Source organism: Tinamus guttatus, unplaced genomic scaffold, assembly GCF_059628265.1.
Source record: "Tinamus guttatus ecotype Peru unplaced genomic scaffold, ASM5962826v1 Tinamus_guttatus_pri_ptg000389l, whole genome shotgun sequence".
Lineage (NCBI taxonomy): Eukaryota > Metazoa > Chordata > Aves > Tinamiformes > Tinamidae > Tinamus > Tinamus guttatus.
This window is the reverse complement of record NW_028288923.1, coordinates 4,173,345-4,198,692: the sequence shown is the minus strand read 5'-3', so window position 1 is coordinate 4,198,692 and position 25,348 is coordinate 4,173,345. Positions and strand designations below refer to the sequence as shown.

Below are 25,348 nucleotides of genomic sequence, written 5' to 3'. Positions count from 1 at the left end.
ACAGTGTGTTTCAGCAAGGTGATGGTATCTTGTGTGGAGCAGCTGGAGAGTTAGCCAGAGTGTGCAGGAAATGGAGGGATTGGAAGCCCCATATGGAAAAAGCTGTTGATGTTATATATCCTTTATCTCCATTCAGTTTTTGGTGGTGGAACCAAATGTAGAACAGTTAACACAGTTGTGTGGTATTGCCCGGGCATGACATGAGTGCATTTGTAGTTATGATCACCTGCAGTAAGGAGGGGCATTGGGTGGTGTGTCAATTATAGATACATGGGGGCAAACTTCAGGTTTGTTGCTCTGGTGGGACCTGGTGTTACTCTGATGTAATTTATTTAATGATTTACTTTTTATAAGTATTAGAAATTAGTTTCAGCTGCTTTCTTTCTTTGGATGGTGAGACCAAAGTAAAGGCCAAAGAAGAACATATGAGGTTTAAAGAGATACAGTGCTACTAAAAGTTTTCTTAAAAAGCAAATGTTTCCATGGCAACAGCGGATTTGCCATCGGACCCGAAATAGAAACCCACATGCTGTTTCTGCCTGTGGCTAGTGTTAGGTGAATATAAAGAAATTAGAGGTGTCCTGCAGTAACTATAAGCTAGACTGCTCGCTGGCTGAGCTTGGGCCTAGATTGTGAACATTCGACAGAGTTCTCCGCCAGCCTGGTTGTGAAGTCCCCAGTACTGCTTGTGGTAGCAGCTCGGGGGACTCTGATATTCTTAGAGATAGCTCATGATCTTCTAATTCTTCCTGGTATTACGTATGGATTTTCTTTCATTTTCTTCCTGAAGGGCATCATTTCAGTCTTGTCATTTGAGAGTTTCTCTGCGTGCCCGAGGGTCCTTTGAGCCTGTCTGTGCCATAGAAAGGCTGCGGTTGCCACCGTGCCCGTCTTGTGGGCTAGGAAGGCAGAACCAGGCAGCGCACCCGATAGCCATGGGTCTGGGACATGAGCCCTAAGCCAGGGATGTGCCTGGCAGCACTGGTGAGCTGCTGCAGGTGGTCATTGCCAGCACTTTTCCTAATTCCTCTCCAGCATCTTAGAAAGTGGTTGGGAACAGATTTTCTTTTGCTGCACTTTTAAGAAATCCCATATTCTGCAAGTTCCTTTCATCATCCCTGAGTTGTCAGGCTCTCTCAGAGCAGCTGTGTGGTTGTTAGTCATATTCTGGCATGAAAAAAAAAGAAAAAATCCTCCCTTAGTTACTCTCTTCTATGTTAAAGCAATATTGAGGCCCTCTCTTCTTTTGGGCTTTCATCATCTCTCCTGTGCTCTAATGGAATCTACTTAGCTTATTTTTATGGGAGAGTAGCTACTCATAAAACAGCTACTACAGCCATATGTGGAATTCAGGTGACTTCCGTGTGACCTGACCACTTTGCACATCCTGAAACTCCTGCATTTCTTCTGCATGTGCCCCTGCTCAGCCCGAAGGCGCGTGTGCAGCAGAGGGGGTCACACAGTCTCCAGTGGTGGGGCCGGTTCTTTCAGCCGCTCTCAACAGTCGGTATCTCAGGATGTGCTAGTGCTCATGTTGGGAAGGACGAGGCACCCTGGTGCCACCAGAAAAGGCTCTGGGCGAGAGCGGGCGGCCGATGGCAGCTCCCCACCTCCGTGGGGCAGCAATTGGCCCGGGCTCCACACGCTGCCCCCGGCTCCGAGATCCGCCAGGTCCCCAGTTCTGGTTCAACAAAGGAGTTTTCTTGGAATTCTCTGAATTCAGTGCTCATTTAAATGTTTTTAGTTGTGCTCTTGCCATTTTACAGTCTGGTTTTTTTTTGGTTTTTTTGTTTTTTTTTTTTTTTCTCATCTAAACTAGGTAACAGAAATCATATGATCAGATAACTCCCAAATAGCTTTGTGTGTCCTCATTATATCCACTGAATTATATCTCACATGGAAAAAAAAAAAAGAGAGAGAGAGTTTTTTTGATATTTTTCTATTAAAATAGTAACAGCAAACATGAAGTTTCAAGTAATTGTCTGGATTATCAAATACAAAAGAAATAGCAAATTTGTAATATTGACAAACATTTTGTTTTTACCTCCTGTACTGAAGTATATGTCCCTGATCTTACATGCCCTATGTTGCATAATACTGGTATTTATAATAAACAGAATAAGTTTCACTGAAAACATGGATTACTTTGTGAATTAAAACTGTCAGATTAAATTACATATGATGTCAGAATCTGTTCTGGTCACAGGTAGGGCAAGACTGTTGCTTTGAAATGTTCTGTAACTGTTACTATATATACCTAGATATAATGAACCCACAGGTGGTTTGGTAAGGTATATAAATTTTACTTTGTAGAGTGCACAAGGGTGATGATTAGTAGCAAGAGGCTGTGTTTCAATTTTACTCACCTGTTGGTTATATATCAGTGTTTCACTATAGCCCCTTCAGTTGTAAGATTTTTTTTTTTAAGGGATCATTCTTTGTGTAGAGTAAGAAGAGAATGCAAATTTGGACTTACTCCTGAAAAATCATTTTAAATCTAGTTTCTTTAAAAATATGTTACCCTATATGGGAACATTCAGGAAACATTTTGTGGATATAATTGGATATTATTGCAATGACTCTTTGTGTGAATGATACTATGTAAACTAAAAGCTATATTATATTTCATGGTTCTGATTCCAATCAGTGTTTTTCAAAATCACAGTATTTTGCAATAATAGTGTTCATCTGTCTCCTGACTGACAAATGAGTAGTAGGAAATCTATCTCTTTGAAAAATTTCTGTCAGATCAAGAGCTTATTTCTACTTTGTATTTTTTTCCTTAGATTTTTTACAAACCTTTGGCAGCTGACAATAGACAAAGTTGTTGAAAAATAAAAGAACAAAGTATGTTTAATTTCAGCTTTGGGTTTCCAGGCACTGGATAATCATTGTTAGTGTTGATCATCTTAGTGGTTCAAATGTTCTAATTGACAGAAGCGGGGATGCAGGCCATGCAGAGCCTGGCAGAGCTGCTCCAGATTTTGAAGCTGTCTGTGATGTCCAGACAGAGCGGACCTTAGTGCACATTTCCAATAATTTTGCAGGCTGCTCTAACAGGTATGAGGTTGCATGTAATCTCAAGGGACTAGTCAGTGTCACACAAAATTGCCCCATGGCAGGAATGTTGCTGATTACTGGATTGTGTTAAATGAGGGTCTCTCCATATCAAGAAATGATGCTGTCAAGCACTCTTGCAATAAACCACTCTCTCTTTGATAGTGAGCTGCTTAGTCCTTTTGAACTTCAGGAGCGATGTAATGAGTAACCTGTATTATAGGGAAGAGGCTTTACTGGGTTGCAAGTGAAATGCAGTGTAATTTATAATCAGGAACTGTTACCTGCTTTGTGCAAGGATCTTATTCCTTAAGGCTTGGATGAGAGACATTTAAGATGGTGTCAAGTGTGTCAAGTGCTGTTGAAGTTGGTGATAGGGATCGTTTAGGATGGCAGCCTTCACTCCTTTTGAAGGCATTGTCTGCTAGTTGATACATAAAATTACTTCTAGCTTTAAAAATGTCACAGAATTTTTTCGTAACGTTGAAATGTTAACCCTGTTACGTCAGCTTCATACCAACTTGTGAAATTAGTTTGATTTTAATTAAGATAAATTGCTGTTTATCACCTCTGCACCACTTTGTGGAACATAAGTGCAGATATATTTTATTTCTTGTCCTAAAGAAATTGCACTCTGCATTCCCCTTATACTTTCAAATTGATACTGCAATATTCATTTCTTATCCAGCAGTTCAGTATCTTGTGCTGCTTGGTGGGGATTTGAGGAGCCAAAGCTCTTGAACTTCTAAATATCCATAAATCATAGAATCATTTAAGTAGAAAAGGAAGTCCTTAAAGGGACCTTCAAGCCATATCAGCACTGATTCAGACCATGTTTAGGGGTTTTTGTTAAGGGTTTTGGAAACCTTCAAGGATAGATACTCTGCAGTCTCTCTGGGTCCCTCTCCTGATATTTAATTACCTTCAAAGCAGATTTTTACCCCTTTATATCCAGTTGGAACATTCCTTGTTTTAATGTGATCCCAGTCTGTTGTTCTGCTGCCATGTATCTCATGCATCTTAGCAGAGACCTTCTCTCCATCTTCTCAGTTACCTCCTTAGCATAGTAGAAGGCTGCATCTTCCCAGAGTCTTCTGCTCTCTCTTCTGTATCCCTCATCTTCTCCTTGTAGTTGCTACCGTTTGTGTGGTACAGTCTCCAGGCTGTACCACTGCAGCAGTTTACCCCCAAGCACAAGACTTTGCATTTGTCCTTGCCGAATTTTATGTGGTTTCTGTTTGCCCATGTTTGCCTCTCTAGGTCCTCTCTGCATGGCAGTCATGGCCTCCAGCTTCTTGAGTGCGCAGCCTCCCCACTCTGCTGTTGTGCACAGGTTTAATGCAGGTGCATCTCAGCTGCTCCTCCAGGCCCTTAATGCTGCCTGTGGCTTGAAACTGCAGGAAAAGCAGAGGGACTCAGGAGCTCAAGGCCTGGTGGTTGGGGGTTGCCTACACTTAAAAATTAATACGGACTCCAGGCAAATGTGAATTTCAGTGAAGCTGTTCCAAAATCATGGTATGCTGGGCATACTCTAGAACACAAATTCCTTTTAATCCTGTCTGTTCAGTCTGTTCTGTAATAACTTACTGCATAGGAAAGATTTCAAATGAGATTTTTCATTTAGTGACATAGTTAAGAATGAAGCCTTTTTTTTTTTTTTTTTTTTTTTAAATGTTATGTCCTCTATGGAAGTTTGCAAATGATTGAGAATTCTGATGCAGTGTACAATAGTTGGCTGCTTTAAAGATTTTTGATGAATTAATTTCCTTACCTAGTTCTTGTTTTTGTTTACAGTGGGTTCCAATCTTGCAAGACTTCAGAAATAAAGACACGCTCTGGGGCTTTGTACCATATGAAAAGGATGGCTCTTCAGCAGCAGATTCGTTTCCAATTACACTTCACATTGGAGATTACAATATGGATGGCTACCCAGATGCTCTTGCTATACTAAGGAACACATCTGGAAGGTAGAGATGAAATCTTTGAGTTTTATAAATGAGTATCTTGCATCATATTTGCTTAAGAGCTCAGAACATAACTCGGCCTGTTTGTTCGGTGACTTTCACAGGAAGGATGCCCAGTTCACAGCAGCTGGGAGTCGCTTCGTATTAAATGGTTCAGAATTTTTCATGATTTGCTGTAGCTGAGTCAGTAAAATTAGTCTGTGCTCATGGACATTTCCAGAAATCAATTTGGCCTTTTTGTCTTTGTGACTTCTAATGTATATTAAAAGGAGATGCTTGTGTCAGTGGTAAGGAGTTTGTAGTTTTGCAAGATACAGAGCAAGGGAATCTCTTTCAGGGAGCATCCTGTGCAAAGTAAAGCCTGTGGTGACTATGTCTGAAGACAGTTCTTCCAAATTTAGCATATTAACATTGCTGCCCTAACGTCACAACATCTCTGCAATCGCTGAACTATTCAAAACCTGGTATCTAGGTTGCAGGCAGGAATTACATGTGCTGTCACTGGAATAGATGCCACCATCTTTAAAAACTTAGAATGGAAATGAACTTTTCTTAGTCTTAATCTTCTTTCTTAATTTTTCTCCTCCTTTTCTTCAGTTCATCTTCCCTACCCGTTGTCTTGCCCCAGCCTGGTGTTAGGCAGGAGTGCTGTTACATAGCCAGGGGTGTTACACATCTCGCAGCGGATGTCTGGACAAGGCCTGGGCCTTGTGCCCAGCTGCACGTACCGCTCGACCACAGGACGACCTTAGCCTGCTGCTCACAAAGGAGAAGCCTGGGAGGCAGCTCCGGCGGGGCCACCTTGGGTTTTTTTTCTTGAACTGAAGCTGCATGTTCTCCTGTGAACTTGTGCTTGGCAGTAAAAATGATGAATAGAGTTGTTTTATTTCTAAGAACATCCTTTACAGCTCCAAAGAAGGGGCAGGATCTGTGCACCGGGCCGTGGCCAGGCTAGAGGTCAGTTTGATGCTGTGCAGCTCTGGGTTCCCAGCATCTGAAGAGATATAAGATTATCTGTGCTATTTCCTTTTTCTTTCTTGTGTTATCTACAATAGAAGGAATTTTAATCAATATCTTACAGAGTCTGAGTGCCTGTCATTGGGATCATTAATGAACACTTACACAGTGTACTACAGGGCAAAATAAGTCAAGTATTTTATACAGGTTGATTTTGTATATTCCATCTACCATCTGTATTGTTTTTCAGATGAGTTTAAGTGCAAGTTCATAGTTGGAATTAATACTCAGTGAGGATTAGAACTGAAGAACTCACTTCAGTGTTTAAAAGAGAATATAGACAGAATTTAGGTGCTTGCATCTAAGAAATCAGTCCAGGTCCTCTATTAGTTGCCAACACCAGAGTTGCTCATGGACATTTTTGGGTTAAGGTGCTCTTCAGATACGTATCTAAAACAAGCCGCAGTCCGGAGGCTCCATGCTTGGCCCTGCCTGCGGGCGCTGCGATTCCGAGGCAGGGCCGTGAGCTCTGCCCCGGCCCTCGCGGCTCCAGCAGCCCTTCCCATTCCCGGGCGCAGAGCCGAGGGCGGCGCTGCTGCTCCCGCCGGAACGCGCACAGCTGGGAATGCGCCAGCCTGGTGTGCCTGGCCGCCCCTTTTGTCAGCTGGAAGGTTGTGTGTGGAACATCTTCTGTTCAGCAGGCCTTGAATAAAGGCTGTAAATAGTCTAGGGAACAGACTAGAACCAAGGTCTCTCCTCTTCCACTGAGATACTACAGCATCAAAATTAAAGTTGTTCTCTTTGTTAGTACTTAGGCTCTATATGGCATCTTCTGTACCCTGACACTTTGGGGCACTTTAGAAGGACTTGACGAAGGTGTGAAGACTTCAGAAGGTTTTTTGTTTTTTAAGTTACGTTATCCTTCAAAATTATTAGGTGCGTCCCTCCTCTGGATGTTATATAATTATGATAATATTTTAATATCTAAAAGCTTTATATGGTTGGAAATATTCTTTAAAAAGCCTACAAAGTCACCTACCTCTCACTGCAATGAATACATGTGCTTTAATCCACCTTACTTCTGAAATCGTTTGTTCAGTTGGATGTATCTTTAACTTACTTGGAAACTTGATTTCAAAGTTATACATAGCCAGACATAAGGACTGAAAGCCCTGGCACATGATTTGACAGGCTGCAAAAGGTGAATTCAGAGAGCTAAAGAAAGCTAGGGGAGAGAAAAAAAAAAAAAGAGGATCTAAGCTAAGAGTTGAGAAATACATTGCTTGTTAACACTGTATTTTTCTAGTATTATTAGTAGAAAAGTAATGGAAAGAGACTCCTAGTACTTTTGGACGGGGATGAAAATCGCATTTTTAGCAGCTACTTTCAAATGTCACTTTGACAATAATATTAAATTGTTGTTTCTGAAACACTTAAGCAAATGCTTCTCTTTAAAATCTCTAACTGGGTCAGAGAGTCCAGAGAATTAAAACAGTGTGGAAATTAAATTAAAAGGCCTTCTTAGATTAGAGCAAATAAAAATGAAAACCTTATTTAATTGATTTTAAACACTTCTGGATCAAGAAGTATTTATTTCCTTCTCTGAAGCTTTTCATACTGTGTCTACAGATCTAATTTCAGTGATTGATTACTGTGATTAAATGATAAAAGCATTTTTATGCACTCTTGACCTCCATCTGTGCTGTAGTCTAGGAAGTTGAATTTCTAATTGTTATCTCTAACTTAAAGGAGGCAGAAAGCATTTTATTCATCTGGAAGTATACTGATCTGTGATAATGGAAGAATACAATTAAAATCAATTATATGCTTTTACCATAATGTTGGAAACATTCACAGACTGGGTTTTTAAAACTCCCTGAAAGAAACTGGAAAAGAAATGGATTATTTTAAGAATGACTTTGGTCTCGTTTCCTTTCAGGTGAATAAGTTAAGAAAATGATGAATTATATTCTTATATAACATATTCTTATAACTGCATTAATACTAGTCTGTTAAATCTCCTGCCATATCCTGTTAATTTTGAATAAAAGCGTGAAATATACGGATAGCATGGATAAATTCCTTATTAACAACAACCACGAAAGGAGGCTGGCTGGTACTTAAAATGTGCTGGAGGTTTGAATCCGGGCTATAAATACTAACAAGTGAAGCCGTTAAATTCTCAGTAAATTCCTACCTATTATGAATTCTTTTAACTTCTGACTTAAGAAGTTAAAACCTGCATATTAGAATGCCAATCTACAGACTTTTCTTCAGGCTGCATAAGTATATGAATTTTTCTTCCCCCTACTTATGACCAAACTAGAAATTTTTTTAAGTGTCTTGAATGATAATACCTAAAAGACCTTTATCATTAGTTATTTATCAGGTCATCTCTGCTTACTATCTTATCTATATGTACCCATTTGTCCGCACTTTAGTTTTAAACAGAGTAGTAACATTGAAAGCATAAGTGCTGCATATGAATCTGTAACACACATTTTTGCACAAGATTTGAGCATTAGAATGAAAAACTTGGAGAGAATGTCAGTTTTCATGGTATTCACAGTTAGTTTTTGCGTGCCTCCACTTGAAATTATTTTTGTTTGGCAGACTTATTTCTTTCTAAAGCCATTGATACTTGTGATTTGTCAGGAGGCAGCCTGGCTAAAGGGCTTCTTGAAAATTTGGGCCTGAGAAGCGGCCTCCCTTTGAGCAAATCTAAAATGTAGAGGCCAGTTCAATGGCAATGAATGTCTGCAGCAAGATAACTAGTCGTTTAGCTGTCCTAGCAGTCAGTGTAAATGAAACAGCCAAAAACTGACAGATACGGGATGTATGAAATTAAGGAGTAAATATTGAATTCTAAGCAATATGTTAAAGTGAGACTCAGCTAGAAGTATCCTGAGCCTGCCTTTGCCTTCCAGCTTTGCTCGTGGCGGCGCGGCCTGGCTGTGAGCAGCGCCGCACGCGGGGCCAGGGCCCGGCACGGGCTGTGGGGGACGTGCTGCGCCCCGGCCTCGTGCGCCGGCCGCTGCTCGGCCTCTGCTCCGGATCTCAGCCAAACTGTTCCATATCGACTGCCACACGTTTGTGTAGCAGGGGACTGCTGATTTAATATGTTAGCAGTATAACACAGCCTGTCTTCATGCGAGGTTTGGGCTTACTCTATATAGGTTTGCTAGTATTTAATATCAGTATTTTTTCCTTCTGTTTCTTTTATGTTTTATTTGAGCATAGCTCACCTTTAAAGATGAGGCGGCATTTTAAAACACTAAGGCTGTTTATATATAGGTATAGCTTGAAGGCTACAAGTATCTTGTATCTTATGTGCATGTATTTTGAGGCAGAAACAACTGACATTTCAGCAGTGTTAGTTGACTAATGCTAACAAATTAGCAAATGGCCAAATTCAAATGCTAACATCAGGAGATAGCTTTCCAAATTTTGAACGAGCTAGCAAGATTAGGCCAGGAACATGGGAAAATTAAGGCTCAAATATGAGTAACTAGGGAGTTGAGAACAAGCCTGTAACGTCCTTGTTCCCGACCACAGTACTGGTCCTGGCCCCTTTCAGAAGAGGGGACAGGAGGGTGGGGGAAACCCCTGCACTGCTCTCAGGCTACAGCGTTTCCAGGGAAGCCACAGACCTACTGGGATCATGCCGCTCCAAACTGTGGTTCCTAAAGATGCTTTTAGAGGAAATAAAAGTGCAGTGTTGAGTGCTGGTGTAGAATTGAAAATAATTTGAAGCCATCAATAAAATACCAGGCAAAGAATTGCTTCTGGAATAGACAAGAAACAAGGCTGAGCTTTTAATTAGAAAGCTGGCAGAGCTAGCGTAGGAGCCGGAAAGCAGACCCCGTGCTTGCGGTGAAGTGAGCCTTTCTGTAAGTTCCACTTAAAATCTCTAAGAAGAGCTTCATATTGCAGGTAAACTCAAATCTTGTTCCAGCTCATACTTCTCACCAATAATAGTTGTTTTTGTTTACTTTAGGGATGTGTTATTTTTATGCTTGCCACCCTAGAGATTTCTAATTTTGTTATTGTAGGCAATAACCCTGACTCTTAGACAGACTGTGAATTTATATGACTTCTCACAGAGGTGAAGGTAGCCTGTGTGTGTGTGTAGGTACAGTTACCATTTATAGCACAGCCTGGGAGCTGCTAATTCTACAGGCAAGTTTGCCCTCCTGTTTCAGAAAGGACTCGGCGGGTGCCAGGGGGTGTTGGTGTGAAATGAAGCTTCCTGGTGAAGTGGGTTCCCCAGCAGACGGAGAGCGCTGGCAGCCCTCCAGCCCCCTGCCCGTTCGGGGTTCTGCACAGCTCTGCTCCCTGGCACAGCAGATGCTACAGGGTGTTGATGCAAAAGGATGGAAAATACTCGCATTTGCCATTTTATTAATATCTTCTTATTTTCTCCTGATTCAGTTGATGCTATGTTATTGTTTATCTATTTTGAGGGCTTTTTAAAGTCATCATATGAACACTATCAAGGAAAGGAAATTATAAAATTACTGTAATAAATAAAATTCTTGTGTCTAACCATCCACAAGGTTTATAGTCTAAACCTGAATTATAATTTATATGTGCACTATAATGTGAACTTGAAAATCAGGTGCCTTGTAAATAATTAGCATGTAATCTTTTCCAGCAATTAAGAAAATATGATTTTAAAGAAAGCACCTGTCTAAAATTTCCTGCAAGTTTAAAAAACAGGCAAGTGGTGCATGGCATAATAAAGAAACTGAAACAAGGTGCTCAGCCCAAATTGTCACCTTACCTTGTAGTTGGTTAATGATACCTGTATAATGCATAAAATACATAAATGAATGGGAGCACTTAATAATTTTGAGTTATGCTTATACAGTTTCAGTTTTTGATAATAAAATATCTCAAATATTGTAGATAATTTAGTTTGCTTTCGGCTGGATCTTAATACAATACATTGCCGCTGCTTACAGCGAAACAGTAAAAAGTGGGTTGTGATAAAACTTTCAATCAAATATAGAGCATAGGAGAAAAGTAAAGGCCTTATTAGTATACTTTGCTCAGAAGCTCAAGAAATGTGATCATAAGGTTGTGAAGGACATTTCCCAACCTGCCTTCTTGCTGTCGCCGCGTGTTGGAGAGAGCAGACTCCTCCTAAAGCCGTCCCCAGCCGGGCACTGCGGGGAGCTTCTCAGGGAAGTGTTTTGCCCTGCTCCAACTCTGCCTCAGATGGAGGCAGCAGCAGTATGAATAGTGTGGGATATGATTCTTGTAGCAGCAAATGATCTGAGATACACCATAGACCTACCACAGGCTAAAAATAAGCTTTCCTTGCGGGAAGCGCTGTGGGTACCGCAGGGTGCGGGCGGGCGCGTTGGGGTTTGCTCCGGCCCGGCCCGAGAGGCCATTAAGCTGCAGTCCTCGCTCGCTTCCTTGTCCCAGTATCAGAGCTTTTGTCTCCCTGTCTCTCTCTGTTCCTTGTATGTCAGCAAGCACCTAGTTTGGTTTGTCTTGTCTTGTTTTTACTGTGGTGGTATTTTTTTGCTTTGACAATAGAAAACCTGATATACTGATAGAGATTTGGGTTACCCTTAAACCAAGGAAAAAAATCGCATGAAAGAGCATTTGTTAATGGAGATGATGTGTGGAGAGCCTGTCATAAAACAATGAGAATCGACTGTCACTTTTTAAGCAGCATTTAAGCTGGAGGACCAAGAGGGATTAAGAAAATGGCAGATAAATGCACTTGTCTCAGAATAAAGTAAGAATATGTTGCATCTTTTGAATAGATGGTTAAGGAAACAATTCCTGCTGATTTGGACCCATTTGTTTAGTGTACTTGTTGGTTTAAATCAAGTGTTACATACTGGCTGTAATTCTTCCTGTGAAATTAATGCAAGTGCTCACGGATTTAAAGTATCTGGTGGCTGCTAGCCCTTTTTATACGATATTTAGCTTCAGTAGGCTTAAATTATTTATTTATAATATTTTTATAATTCCTTTTACCTAGACTTCTTAAAAGAAATAATGTTATCTGTTGCTTTACATATTTATTTTCCAGCAACCAGCAAGCATTTTTACTTGAAAACGTCCCATGCAATAATGCGAGCTGCAAGAGCGTACGGCGCATGTTTAAAGTTTACTGGGAGCTCTCGGATCTCAATCAAATCAAGGACGCGGTGGTAGCAACCTTCTTTGACATATACGAAGATGTAAGTCGAGCTCTTGCTGCTGCAGCCCACCTGGGTCCCTGTACTTTTCAATTGTACTCCCTGTTGAACTTTTTTTTTTTTTTTTTCCTCTTCCTCACCCACAGGGGATCTTGGATATCATTGTACTAAGCAAAGGCAACTTAAACAAGGATTTTGCTATCCATACATTAAAAAACAACTTTGAAGCAGATGCCTATTTTGTTAAAGTTATTGGTAAGTGCTCACCATAAAATCAAATCAAAATAAGACTTTAAAAGGAATGTGAATATTTGATGTTCTGTGTATGAGAAGACCTAATAATGCCGTGTGTGTGATAATGCTAGATAAGAAAAAGCATCATGGAGACCTTAGAGACTGCAGAAATCTGCAACGTTATATATCATCTTTTTTGTTTTCAAAGTCATTTTGGTTTTCAAAGGTTTCCTGTGGAGTTTTATTTTAGTGTACTTAAATTCAGAGTAATTCTGCCAACTATTTTCAATATTCTACTTGTTTGTAATGTCAGTTTTGACCACAACATCTTTTTAATAAGTGTTTATCATCTCCGTGTGGTTTTGATTTTGCAAGAAGGCGTGTCGCCTTTCACTGCTAACTAGAGGCAATTAAATCTTTGCTTTCATGCTGGAGCTTTCCTTCTCCCTGTCAGCGTCCTAGCAAAACTCCAAAGGCAGATATTAGGTCTCAAGAACTCATTTCTCAGCTGGCTTCTGCAGGGAAAAACGAGAATTATTGAGTGTCTAAAAATATGAGCTATGAGGAGAGAGCAATGTAACAGTTATTCAGCCTGAAAGAGAAATGTATGGAAGCTCCAAGTCCTCAGGACACAATGATTTCCTGCAGAGGTAAGGGAGGTGTGTTGCATACCCCTGCAGGATAGGAGAGAAAGTAACAGAGTTGAACTACCTACAGTAAATAGTAAGAATGACATCTTAAAGGATGGAGTATGAAATACAAACATAAATTTCCTGGAGAAGCTGCAGAGTTAACCATGTTTGAGATTCTTATAAATACAGAAAGGATGCAGAGTTTGTAATAATTATGAAGAGAAGGCATTGCACTGCATGGTCTCCCTTCAGCCCCTAATACAATTCTGTGAATCTTCTGCACAGCATATTATGTGAGGAGATAAATGAAGGAAATGTTGTCAGTGTAAAAATGCCATTATATCTATATGTACCTGTCTTTCAACTTGTTCATTTTTGATTTTTCATGACTGAGAATATTTGGAATTGGTTCATTAATTAGCTCATTAATTGCTAATTGGAGGAAAAAAAAATCATGCTTACACACATGCTGTAATTATACCAAAAGGAACCAGAAGAAATTTCAGCAATATTGACTTGAATGAAAATGTTTAGGTTTCTTTTTGTTTTGTTTTGTTTTGGGTTTTTTTTTGTCCCCAATGGCTGCCTTGTAATCTTGCCTATTTTCAGCAACAGAGTCAAGAAACAGCAGGCAAATACCTTATTTTCATCTGCCCCGTGAGTAGTTGCAGTAGTTTCTTTTCAGACAGACACTTGTGTCAGTTCCCCACACGTCTGTCATCTCAAGCCTACTTCACTGTAGTTCTTTTCCTAATCATTCGGAAATGTCATCTAGTGCAAAACAGGCTGGTTCCATCTCAGTGCCCTTTTGCGTGGTGCATATTTTGCTTATTCTCCATGATCTGTTCCAAGAGCCACTTTGTTTCTCTGTGTGAGTGAATTTGTTCTTTTCAACCTATAACACTGCATGGCACAAAACACATCTTACCGCAGAAGCTCTTAATGGCAATTAATATAGCACAGGGGTGCCAATTAACTACAGCCTTGGCATACAAGGCTCAAGTTAGATTATGATATTTGGGATGGGGTAATTATGTCTTGAACTTGCCCTACCGTGGTCTGACAGAGTGCGAAGGTGCTGAACTTGAGCCCTTTGCCTGTCTGTCTTCCTTGAGTTTGAGTAGTAGAACATGAAACGCTTAAGTGAGCTCATGATGAAAAAATGAACTGTTTTTCACCTTAGAAAGTTGTGTTTGCTTTCATGTTAGTTGTATGCACATAATCTGTTTTATGCTGATATTCTGCACATTTAAGATAAACAGAATTGTAGCTACTACTGGGAGCTGACATATTTATTGCTTTCTCCTTAGTCGGGGCTTTGTTCCTTCCCTGATAGACTGCACCCGCCTGTCATGTTGATGGAAGCCTCATTTTAAATAATTCTGTATTTGAGTAGTGTAGCTCACCTGAGGGTGCAGAAGACCTTCCAGAAGAAAAACAAACAAACAAAATAAAACAAACAAACAAAAACCCCACTATGTTAGATTGTTGTGGGATATTTTGGTAGGGAAAGGGGCAATTTGCAACATAGTTTTTCATTTGCTCAGTGTACATGTAACTTGAAAATCAGAGCAAACATTTTGGCACCCTTGCAATATTTGAGTATTTTGGCATATATAGAAACTCCAGAAAATGGCAATTAATGAGTGGCCTAAAACATTTTTTTACTGTGATAAGGGGGAGATCATTTCCAGCGAGACATGCTTTTTGCCAGTTGGTGTGTCATTAAATGCATTGCCAGTTATTTGGCGTATGGACAATAAGAGCGGTTTTGTTCATTATAACTAATGTCAGATGTACTTGATCAGAATATTTGTTCCAGTACTGAAATGGAGAAGTAAATTGCAGTGTGCAGCTCTGCATTAAAATGGGAAGGCTCTGTGTCCACTGTCATGCACACCTCTGTCTAATATGTAAGACATAGCTGGTGGCTAAAAAATACCGTTTGTAGATACAGACGTAGTCCTCAGGCGGTGCTTCATCATCCCGTTATCTTACCTGCCTACACCACTGGGCTTTATAAAACGACTAGATTTTTCTGTAGTGGGAATCTCAGCATCTGGAAGTTGCAAACAAGAACTGCAGAGTCGTGGCGGTTGTTCCGCTGCACCGGCAGCGCTGGAGGGCTCCCGCTCCCGGGGCTGCTGCCCGGGGACGCAGCAGGGGCTGCCCCGCAGCAGAGCCCTGCGTGCCCTGCACGTGTCCCCGGCAGCAGGGCCTGGAGGAGGGAGCCGAGCGGCCGGCCCGGCCCCCGCTCTGGGGGTGTCTGCACCTTGTGAGAAAGCACCATAACGGACACGCTCCTGTTTTCTCTTTCTTTCGGGCATTTTAGTACTAATGTTTTGATTTTACTCTTTACTGCAACAGGGTGTCCTGCTTTATGGAATAAATGAGTTTCACAGGCCCTCATTTAGCTGATTATAAATAGGCATTTAACAGATTTCTGTAATTTGTTTTTTTCAAACTACGTTTTAAAACGTGCAATTAAACAGCTGTTATAGGCAGTATGTGTTAACCACCATTATACACATCTGCTAATAGTTTAGAATTTGTAGAATAAATAATGCTTTTTTCCCACAGTTTATTACAACTTTTAAAAATTGCTTTATATCAAGTTCTAAAGCTATAACTTCTGTATAAGAAAAAGCCATTGCTAACCTTTTCACCAATTAAAACAGTAAAGCTGAATGTCTACCAAGTGTTCATTAATGGATAGACTTGAAGGATAATGAATAAAGTGTAAGGTGCATTATTTCTGACATATGTTTTAATTTAGAATTTCTTTAAGTGGCAAATCTGCCCTTTTGAAGCTGGTTCCAAATAGGTGTGGTAAAGCACGAGGAGCTGATTGATTCCAACCAAGCCGTGTACTTCAAAGAGAGTAGGAATTCTTTCATGCCTTGCCATGAGATGTATAGCAGTAACTTTTGTGTGTATGTTAATGGCGACATGACACTGAATAGTCTTGAATCGATTTCAGAGGTCGTACTTGTAAAATGGCTTGTTAGTATAAAAATTGTAAACTAAATTTTTGTTTTTCCACAGTTCTCAGTGGCCTCTGTTCTAATGACTGCCCTCGGAAAATCACAGTGAGTCTAGTTATAACTGCACATTACAATTTAGCTTCAAAAACAGCCTGGGGCCTCATTATACGGAGAGCTGTCCAGATAACTGAGGCGGCCCTGCCCGGAGGATCGTGTCATCCACATCACGCACGGCCGCGTTCGGCGCGTTTGAAACCCGGGTTGTCTTCCAGTTTCCTGCTCGGGGAGGAACTCAGTGGGCACATCCTGCAGCAACATCTTCTGCTTGGCGTTACAGGGGCAGGGATGCAGCAGATACCAGCAAGGCCGCAGGCTGCCCGCACTGCCACGTCCCGCCGTGGGCAGGCGCCGAGGCCGGGCCACCCCAAGGGGCTGCTGGAGAGCGACTGCTGTACAGAGCACAGGGCAACGTACAGCAAGAGGCTGCGACGGGGAGGGAGGGGGAGAGAAACTCCCTTCTGATGATTCTGTAGATTCACCACGTTTGAAAGTGCTTAGTTATTCCTCAGTTACTTGAATTATCTCCAGAAACCTCTCGCCCACCCACCACATGATTACTCCCTCCAAAAAAATTATTTAAAATAGATATTGCCATTTGACAAGAGTTCTTTATTCAATCATTTTCATTACATAAAACAGTGCTAAGTAATGGTAACACAATTTTGATTGTTTTTTCCAAAGTTTGCCATAGGACTGAGTAGTGTTGCTTTCTTCTTAACAATTTTATGCCTCACAAAAAAAAAAAAAAAAAAATCCCTTTTTCTGCCCAAACTGAACCAGCTGATCCACTGCCCATGTACAGCGGGCTCTGCCAGGGAGCTGCAGAAGAACAGGATGATGAAAGTGTGAGAACTCTGAGCACGTGAAGGACAGGGCCACAAAGTTTTGTTTAACTCCAATTTACAAACTTATAATAGTGATATAGTCCTGAAATGAGCTTGAGATTCCTCTTAAAGACACTTAAGATTGGTTTAACTCACTTCCCCTAGTATCTTAAATACAGCTTCCTTTCTAAGAGTTGTCTGATTGTAATTGATTTTTTTTTCCCCCTAAGGGAGCCAGTGAGCCTTGGTGCTCTTCATAATCTTTGTTTTCACCTTCCAAATTAAGTGTAAGGCAAAATACACACAATATATATTTCCTATGTTTCTTTCTCAAGCTAATACTGGTATTTTAAAGTGCTGAGGTGTTAGCAGCGTGCTGGTTGGTTTGTTTGTTAACTGATTTTTTTTATTATTATTATTTCCCATCCTGAAAGCAACCCTGTTTTAGACAGCTTTGTATTGGTGTATTAAAGTATATTTAGATAAGAACTGACAACTACAGTAACATTACTTAGCCAACAGATTACCCTTATTACAAAAATAAGTTTCTCTTTGGTTTACTGTTTTATTCATATAGCTCTGTCTGTTCCTAAAGTCCAAGAAATAAATATAATATTTTGCCTTTCTTTTTTTTTCTTGTAGCCTTTTGGTGTTAATCAGCCTGGTCCTTATATCATGTATACAACCGTAGACGCTAATGGATACCTGAAAAATGGGTCAGGTAAGCTAACTTCAAAATAAGAATACACGTGGCCTGATTTGTAAATACTTCTCAGCAGCTTAGAGAGAGATTAAAAGAAGTGTACAAACGAAATGGGACTGTTTCATTGAACAGTGTTTCCAGGTTACAAAGGGGGAAAAAACTGCAACTTTCCATTCTTAATTTACAGATTTCATATTTATTATAAACACTGCAACTGCATTTTTTTTTCTTTTTTTCTGTTCTATGCAAAGTGTGTTTCAACAGTTGATATATCTCACCCAGCCTAAAAAATTATTGCGTACAATATTACATGAATAATACATGAAATTGCATGAGCTTCTAGCAATGGACTTCTTGTGCAAGTTTGGTAGGTAGAAACAATTATCTAACTAGAAATATCTAACTAGAATCTTGTAGCTCCACAAGAAAGGATCAACAGAGCATTCAGTAAAGATGATAATTTGGGTAGCATCATGGGTACTGAGCCTCAGTAATACTGAGGTCTGTAAAATCATAAATAACATGAAGACGATAGAGTGTGGCTTTATATCTTTTCTCAAAATACCAAAACCACAGGGTATCAAATAAAACCATTAGGTGACAGGGTCAAAGCCAATGTAAGGAAGCAGGTCTTGTAACTTGTAGTTTAGCAAGAAATCTTATTGCACAAGATATTGTGGATGCCATAGTTCAAATGAGTCCAAAAGCTAAGTAAGCAAATTCAAAAAAAATCCATTAGGCCACAGTCCACACAGTGGTTAGTGTTTAAAGAAAACTCTTGATGTTGATGCTGCCTCCTTACATCTATACTCTTGGCTCTCTGAAGGCACAGATTACTGAACTGAATGCTCCATTGGTCTAACTTGTTCTGACTATTACTCTTATTACCGTTGTCTCATAAGGGACCCACTGTCACTTCGCCAACATTCCCAAACACCCAAGCTAAACTATATTCAGGGTATGCACATCGTCAAGTCACCCCTTCCCTGCTCTTTCACAATATAGTAGTTTTCTGCATCTATCTTGTGAGCTGTAGTTCTAGATTCAAATTAAACTCGCTGTTAAAAGCCCTGGCATAGTTTCTTGGGAAAGCTGTGTACCTTTTTACAGAATTAATAGCTGTATTAGAACAATTCAGTACTAATTATATACCATATACAATGCTAATTATAGCATTTATTTAAAACAGTAGTAATAAGTTAGGGGAAAACATGCAGATATGTTAAGTTCCAAGTCAGTGTATGGTGTGCTCAGAACTGTTTGTTCCACCTCAGAAAAGATAAAGGAAAAATATAGATGTCCAGAGATACATTCCAGGTGACTGAAAAAAACATATTCTCATGTGTACTTCTGTATTCATGTGTGTTTATATATGGGTTTAGGTGTCTAATGTTAGGCCAGTAAGCTTTAAGGATTTAGCCAACATTTGTAACACACTAATAATTCATGCTAATATAAAATAAAGTATTTTTTCAAATTGTTATAGGAATTATTTTTTAAAAAATAACATCCCTGCCTGTTTTTGCCTTAACTTCATTGTTTTTAAGGGTTTTCTACATGAGCTGAATTTAAGAGCAGCAGATATACTCGATCAGAAACATTGGGTGCGGCAGGGTGAGCCCAGAGCTTTAGCTCTGTGGTGGCGCAGCAGAGGGCAGGGAGTCAGCGCCAGGCCCCGCAGCTGAGCTGCCACTTGCCTGTCCTCCTCTTGTCGGTGTCAAGGCGCAGGACAGCTTGTCTGCAGGAAAGAAGGGTCAAGCCTGTGCAGGGTCTCTGTCTGTACCCACAGAAAGCCCAGCTTCTTATGGATGCAAAGCTCACTCAGCGTGCTGTCTTTCTGGTTGTCAGCAGTCCCTAGTTACAATTGAATGCACTGGTCTGCTTAAGCCAGTTTTAATTGAAGCCTAAAATGTCTCCAGTAAGGCTCTACCAATTCTGGAAATATCAGCAGTTGGGTACAAGGCAGAACTCACTCCAGAGATAGGCGCTCCGTGGCTCCAGACAGAGTTCCCTGAGGAAAACGCTTTCCTTGGAGATGAGCAGCTCCTCGTGTGTCGTGCCCCCAGGCTGGCCGGATGGCGAGACACGGCCGGGGCTGCAGCAGCTGAGGTGGTGCAGGTGCCAGCAAGGACACGGGGCTGCTTGCAAAGAGATGCAGGATTCATATCCATAAACCCCCAGACTTTAGTTTCACAGCTTACATGTTGTTCCTTAAGCCATTTTGCCTCAGGTTTCTACAGTTTCATACCATGTTGTCTCTATTACTTTATTCCACACTGGAGTGACTTATCTTTTCTATTCTGTTCTTCTTGATGTCTAGGTATCTTGGTTTTATTCCTTATTTAGCTTTCATGTTGTGTATTTGCTTTAGAGTTGAGTTTCTGACGTATATCGTTAAGATACCGACTGTTAAATACAAGCAATTTTATTGTACCCATTCCTTTTTAAAAAGACATATGAATGTTGTTACTCACAACGACAAAAACATAAACAATTTGAAAAGCACTTAGTATCTCAGTAAAGAGTATAAAAACTCTTCTTTTACAAATTTCTGTAATAAAAAAGACAGACTGGAGTTTACTTATCTCTGCCTCCTGCTGTTAACTAAGCCCCATCTTGATCACTGCACCTGCTGTGCTCTTCAGGGCTGTCTGTTCAGGATGGGTCTCGTTGATAAACGGCCTTCTGGAGAGCTTCTATTCAAGTTTCTGGAAAACAGTGTAGTCTCTGCAATATTAAGTTTCTTTCTAGCCTGACACAAAAAGCTAGTTCAGCATACTTGTGAGCAAGCACCTATAGGAGCAAATAAACATGCTTAAAATAGTGTCATCTATTTACTTCTTCAGGCTCACTAGCAATTAATGCAGGCCTGCCTAAAATCTGACACACCACGCAAATACAAGTAACTCTGGGAAAGCAGAGATTCAGGATTCCTTTTGGCTGGATGACTGGGAATAGATACCTACACACCCTTTAATTATCAGAGAATGAGGAGTACCAGTAAATAAGTATACTCACCTAAGTAACAAAAAAGTTTATTTTCTGAGTAAAAAACACAATAAAACCATCCAAGTGGTTTTTCTCCTTTGGAGTGTGTGTTATAAAACTACTATAAATCAAATATATTACAACATAGCCATTCCTTAGATGTAAGCATATGCGTTTGGCTTTGTTTTTGTAGTATCAGTTTTTCACTGATTTCAGGACAGTTTTTCACTACTACTAATTTGTTGTTACAGTCTCAAAATATCAGATTTCTAAGTCAGCTCATCCTAAGCATTTATAAAATTCACACCTAGCAGCTGCTAGAATCTATATAATTAATTATAAAAATATGTTATACCTAGGGTACCATAAACCATAACTGTAGCAGCAGGAAACTCAACCTATCTGGATGATTTATTATGTCATTTCTTTAAATTCAATTTCATAAGTTAACATGATTGTAATGAAAAGATGGCAAAATAAATGTACGTTTCTACTGGATTTGTGAGGTCTCAAGCTCAGTATATCTATTAAAAGGTTAATTCACAGCATTATAAACTGATTCTAAACACTATCTTGTGAGAACAGGGGATTGCAAGTTTAGATGTTTTTATTTTGTGTGTACTTGACCTGTTGGCTTTTACTCCTAAGCTGGTAAAATAGAGATGTTCTTCCCTCTACTGATTCCTCTGTCATGGAAGGATGCACATTGCTCACACATTCCCTGTGGGCAGGGAGAATAAAACAAACTTAATATTTGCACCTATTAATTTTATGTATAATTTTCTTAATATTATTGTCTCTTATTTGTGTCTTCTAGGAATAGGAGCAAGTATATTTTTCTTTAAAACGTTTGTCTTTTGGGCAGGAGATTTTTGAGGTGGGGATAGGAAGGAGCTTTTCAGGATTGCAAAATTTTTGCTCTGAGAAATAGCTATCTAGCATGATTTAATGCTGCTGTAGCACCATTCATCCTCCCTGCTACTGTACTTGCAATAACAAAAGCCTAACCAAGTCCAACCGTGATGAATTTCTTTCTCTGCTTTGGCGTTCTGAATAACAGTAATGAATTCCAAGTGCATTTGTGACCCTAGCAGTATTGCCACAGGGAATTTTATAATACTCTCTTTGATCAGTTTCTGAAACACAATATGTTAATAGATTTTTTTTGAGTCTGTAAAGTCATCCAAGAACTTTTCAAAGTCATATTTTCTCAAGCTAATATATTAAGTTTTAGCTAATTTTTCTTCTTTTAAAAATCCTACTTGCAAAAGTCAGTAAATGCTTTCCTAACTAGAATTACTGGCCAACAGACATTTTTTATTCTATATCTACATAACCTCACGAAGAATAACATGAGGAACAGCTGTTTCCTCTCCCTACTGAAAACACTTCTCGGCATGCTTTCACGCTAACTGATGCTCTTGCTGTCTTTACCACTGCTCTTAGCATTGGAGTGATTATTAGCTGGACCACAGAAACCAAGTAATACTGTTAACTGAAGTTACCCTTTCATCCCCAGGCCAAAGCAAATCATATAGTACTTAAAGAAACGTCCCCAATGTTATTTCTGCAGCTTGTTATTCTGGAGGGTTTTAGCTCATTAAATGCAGTAATACCCTTCATACGCGCCGCATTCCTGCAGAGAGCAGGGCAGCACCGCGCGCGCCCATCCTTATCTACTACTGCCTTTTAAGGTTCTTTGGGCTGCTGAGTCTTAGCTAAGGGTGATTTACATAATTGAAAGGGCTTTTTTTAAGCATTTCTGGAATTATTCCTTTTTACTATTAACATTCCACTATGTTGTTAAAAGATAGCAGAATAACAATTAGGACATATATGGTGCTTTTATTCTCGCATTGCTCAATTCACTTGTAATCTTACAACAAGAAATATTGTTAAATTAGCTACAAGGAATACAATTGCCAAAATGAGCATTAGAATTGGAAAACATGGGTCTTACATCTGTGATTATTTCTCTGCAGCCCTCCTCCCTCTGAGAGGAATTGTGTTGCAACAGTTCTTTCTATATGAAGGCGTTTTATGCTTGAGATCAGATCAGGGTTGGGTGTAAAACGGGGGAAAGTAGGCAAATGCAAATTTGGGTCAGGCTTTCTCATCTGCTTCCCACTTTCTGCCTTCTCCATTCCGCATGTTTTCTTTTGAAGTTGTTACTTTCAAGGATACTCCACATTAAAGTATGGGTGCTTTCCTAGACTTTTCAGGTCTCATCTGCATTTCCCATGCTTTTATGTTTTTTCTAAGCAATTTCTGGTATTATTCAAACACTGTTTTTTAGTTGCACACTGGATCTGTGAGCAATAACGTGACAGCATAAATTACAACATAACATTGAAGCTGAGCAGAGAGTGTATTGAATTTGTTGGGGATGGGGAGGAATAGATTAGATAAATTTAGCAAAGCTAACCAAATGCAAGTTTTATTTAAGTAATGCTGCATCCTAAAAAAAAAAATCTGTGTTATTTAAAAATTAGGATTATTTCATTATAATTTTGCTTGATGACTTACACCTGTTAGATAAGGGTAGAATTACTGTAGATTACATCTGTACTGCTCCGTTTTAATACTACAGAGCTTGACTAAAACGCAGTTCAAATTTGAAATAAATACAGTCATAATTTCAGCATGTGTCTACCAAAAATATTAATTCTGTGGGCCGGGGACAACAGACTAATAATGTTATCATATGAATAAGTTCCGTTCATGTGGATCAAGCTATAAGGTGCTTAGTCAGCTGTGTGACTCAGAACAAACTGTGGAGTTGACAAACTATATCCAAACCTACTAGTTTTTCTGGTTTATATGCCCTGATTCTAGGATTTAGAATTGCAGATAAAGTTGTGAGGTAAAGTTGTGTCCTGCATCCATATAGAGTTTCCTATTGTGTGGAGTAACAAAAGAGGCAAACAGCTAAGTCAGAAGAGAGAAAAGTACTATGTCCTTATAGAGCTGAAGTTGCCTCTGCATAATTTTAGCTAGAGAGAGCTCTTTTTCCTGTATTTTTTTTTCTAACCACCAGTGGGCTGCGGCTCCAAAGGCAGCGATAAGGGAACTGAAGTAAAGCTTTCAACTAAAGCCAAGAAAATCAAATTCCCTGACTGTCTTTAAGCTTTCAAGTTTGGATTTTTTTTCCCTTAAAGCTGCTTTGTAAATTTTTTTTCATGCAAATTCAGTATCTCATTATTATCAGTAAATTTCCTTTTCTTTTGCAGTAAGTCATTTTGGCATATTTTCAATTAAACTAAGATGCTGCCAGCTTCAAAAGAGGGAGAAACACTTTGCTGTGCGATGCAGCAGAGGCTTCAGAGCAGTAAATATCTCTGTAGTATTTCAGCCGACACAGCTGAAGTGAGGCTCGTTTGCTGTGAATTTTGCCTAACTCGTGAACTGGCTGCCTTATTCCAGCCATGTGTTTGTTGCCCACAGCTTTGGAGCAGTTTGTGCAATTCCTGCAGGTCAGTTTTGGGAAAAAGTTTCAGCTTTTCAGGAATGCATATGTGAGTCCAGTCTCCCAAGACAGCAGACGTGCTTGTGTTGTGATAGCACGAGAAAACCCAGGAGCAAGGCTGGGACTATAGGCTACAACCCGCAGGCTCTGGCTCAGACTTTCACCCTGTGCCCCGTGCTCTGGATGTCCCTGCTGGAGCAGGAGGGTTGAACTGGGTGATCTCTAGAGGTCCCTTCCAACCTCAACCATCCTGTGATTCTGTGATGGCTTGTATTTTTACCAGAAAAGTAACCTACATTGTCAACAAGTATGTCTAAAACAAAGCAGCTTTGTTTTATTTTCCGAATCTTTGTGGGGTTTTTTTTTCTGTTTTGTTTTTGAATGAAAGGTTGAGTCATAATTCACAAATATCTTCAGCTATTATCCTGGTTAACTATGTCACAGGCTATGATAAATGCATAATTTTGCAAATTATAGGAAAATATAGCATCTGGAAGGAATAATCTTAAGTGTTTATGATACTTCCGTTTATGAAAGTGCATTTGGGTCTTATTCAGTCCCAAATGAATATCTGGGAAATTTTGAAAGTCTAGATGTTATTAGTGTATTTTAAATTAATCTAAATTGCTTTAGTAGACTTAAAGGAAATTATATTTTGTTGAAAAAAGCTTTAAAAAATAGAAAAATTATGATTAAGGATACTACAGGTTTGAAATCGGAGTTTCTGTTAGTCCTTCAAAAATATATAGTGATTTCACACATTCTGCTCTGTGAATCCATAAAATAAGTTTATTTAAGATACAACTGAGGAATGTCAGTATTGTCATTCTATTTATGTAGGTTTAGCTAGACTAGTTCAGAAATCCAATATCACACAATATCAGTTCTGTTTAAAGAAACAATAAAAGCCATTTCCACTATGTGCAGTCACCTTTCTTTCACGAAGTTAAATTGGTTTCATTTAAGCACTTATGCTGCTTTTAGGTGAAGTCACCCTGAAATAATCTGTTTTAGGATATTGCAATTTAACCCAGGGCATAGTTGGTTACTCTTAGGCTTTTAGCAAGTATACATCAGCATAATGGAAACAGAAGGGAAATATCTTAATTCAGATATAATAAAAGAGCTAGAACTGTATGTGTCACAGAGGACACATCATTCTGTTGTTTCAGACAAGACTTTCAATAGGTTAATGATATGGATTGCTTCAAATTTTATATGCAGACTTCAAAAATAAGGAGATTGATAAAAGTTATCTTCAGAACGATTTCTGAATACCAGAACATGCAGTTTTCTAAGGTTGAGCTGTTCAACATCA

The 25,348-nt window shown here is 39.5% G+C and overlaps 1 protein-coding gene across 1 annotated transcript in view; it reads left to right on the top strand.

Annotated features, from left to right (window-relative positions):
• ITFG1 (integrin alpha FG-GAP repeat containing 1) overlaps nucleotides 1-25,348 on the top strand; it is a 76,783-nt gene that overhangs the window by 38,429 nt on the left and 13,006 nt on the right. Inside the window, exons 10-14 of the mRNA XM_088530885.1 lie at nucleotides 4,852-5,024; nucleotides 12,031-12,181; nucleotides 12,286-12,394; nucleotides 16,051-16,094; nucleotides 17,516-17,594. Coding sequence (XP_088387011.1) covers nucleotides 4,852-5,024; nucleotides 12,031-12,181; nucleotides 12,286-12,394; nucleotides 16,051-16,094; nucleotides 17,516-17,594 — 556 coding nt within the window. The remainder of the gene's footprint in view (nucleotides 1-4,851; nucleotides 5,025-12,030; nucleotides 12,182-12,285; nucleotides 12,395-16,050; nucleotides 16,095-17,515; nucleotides 17,595-25,348) is intronic.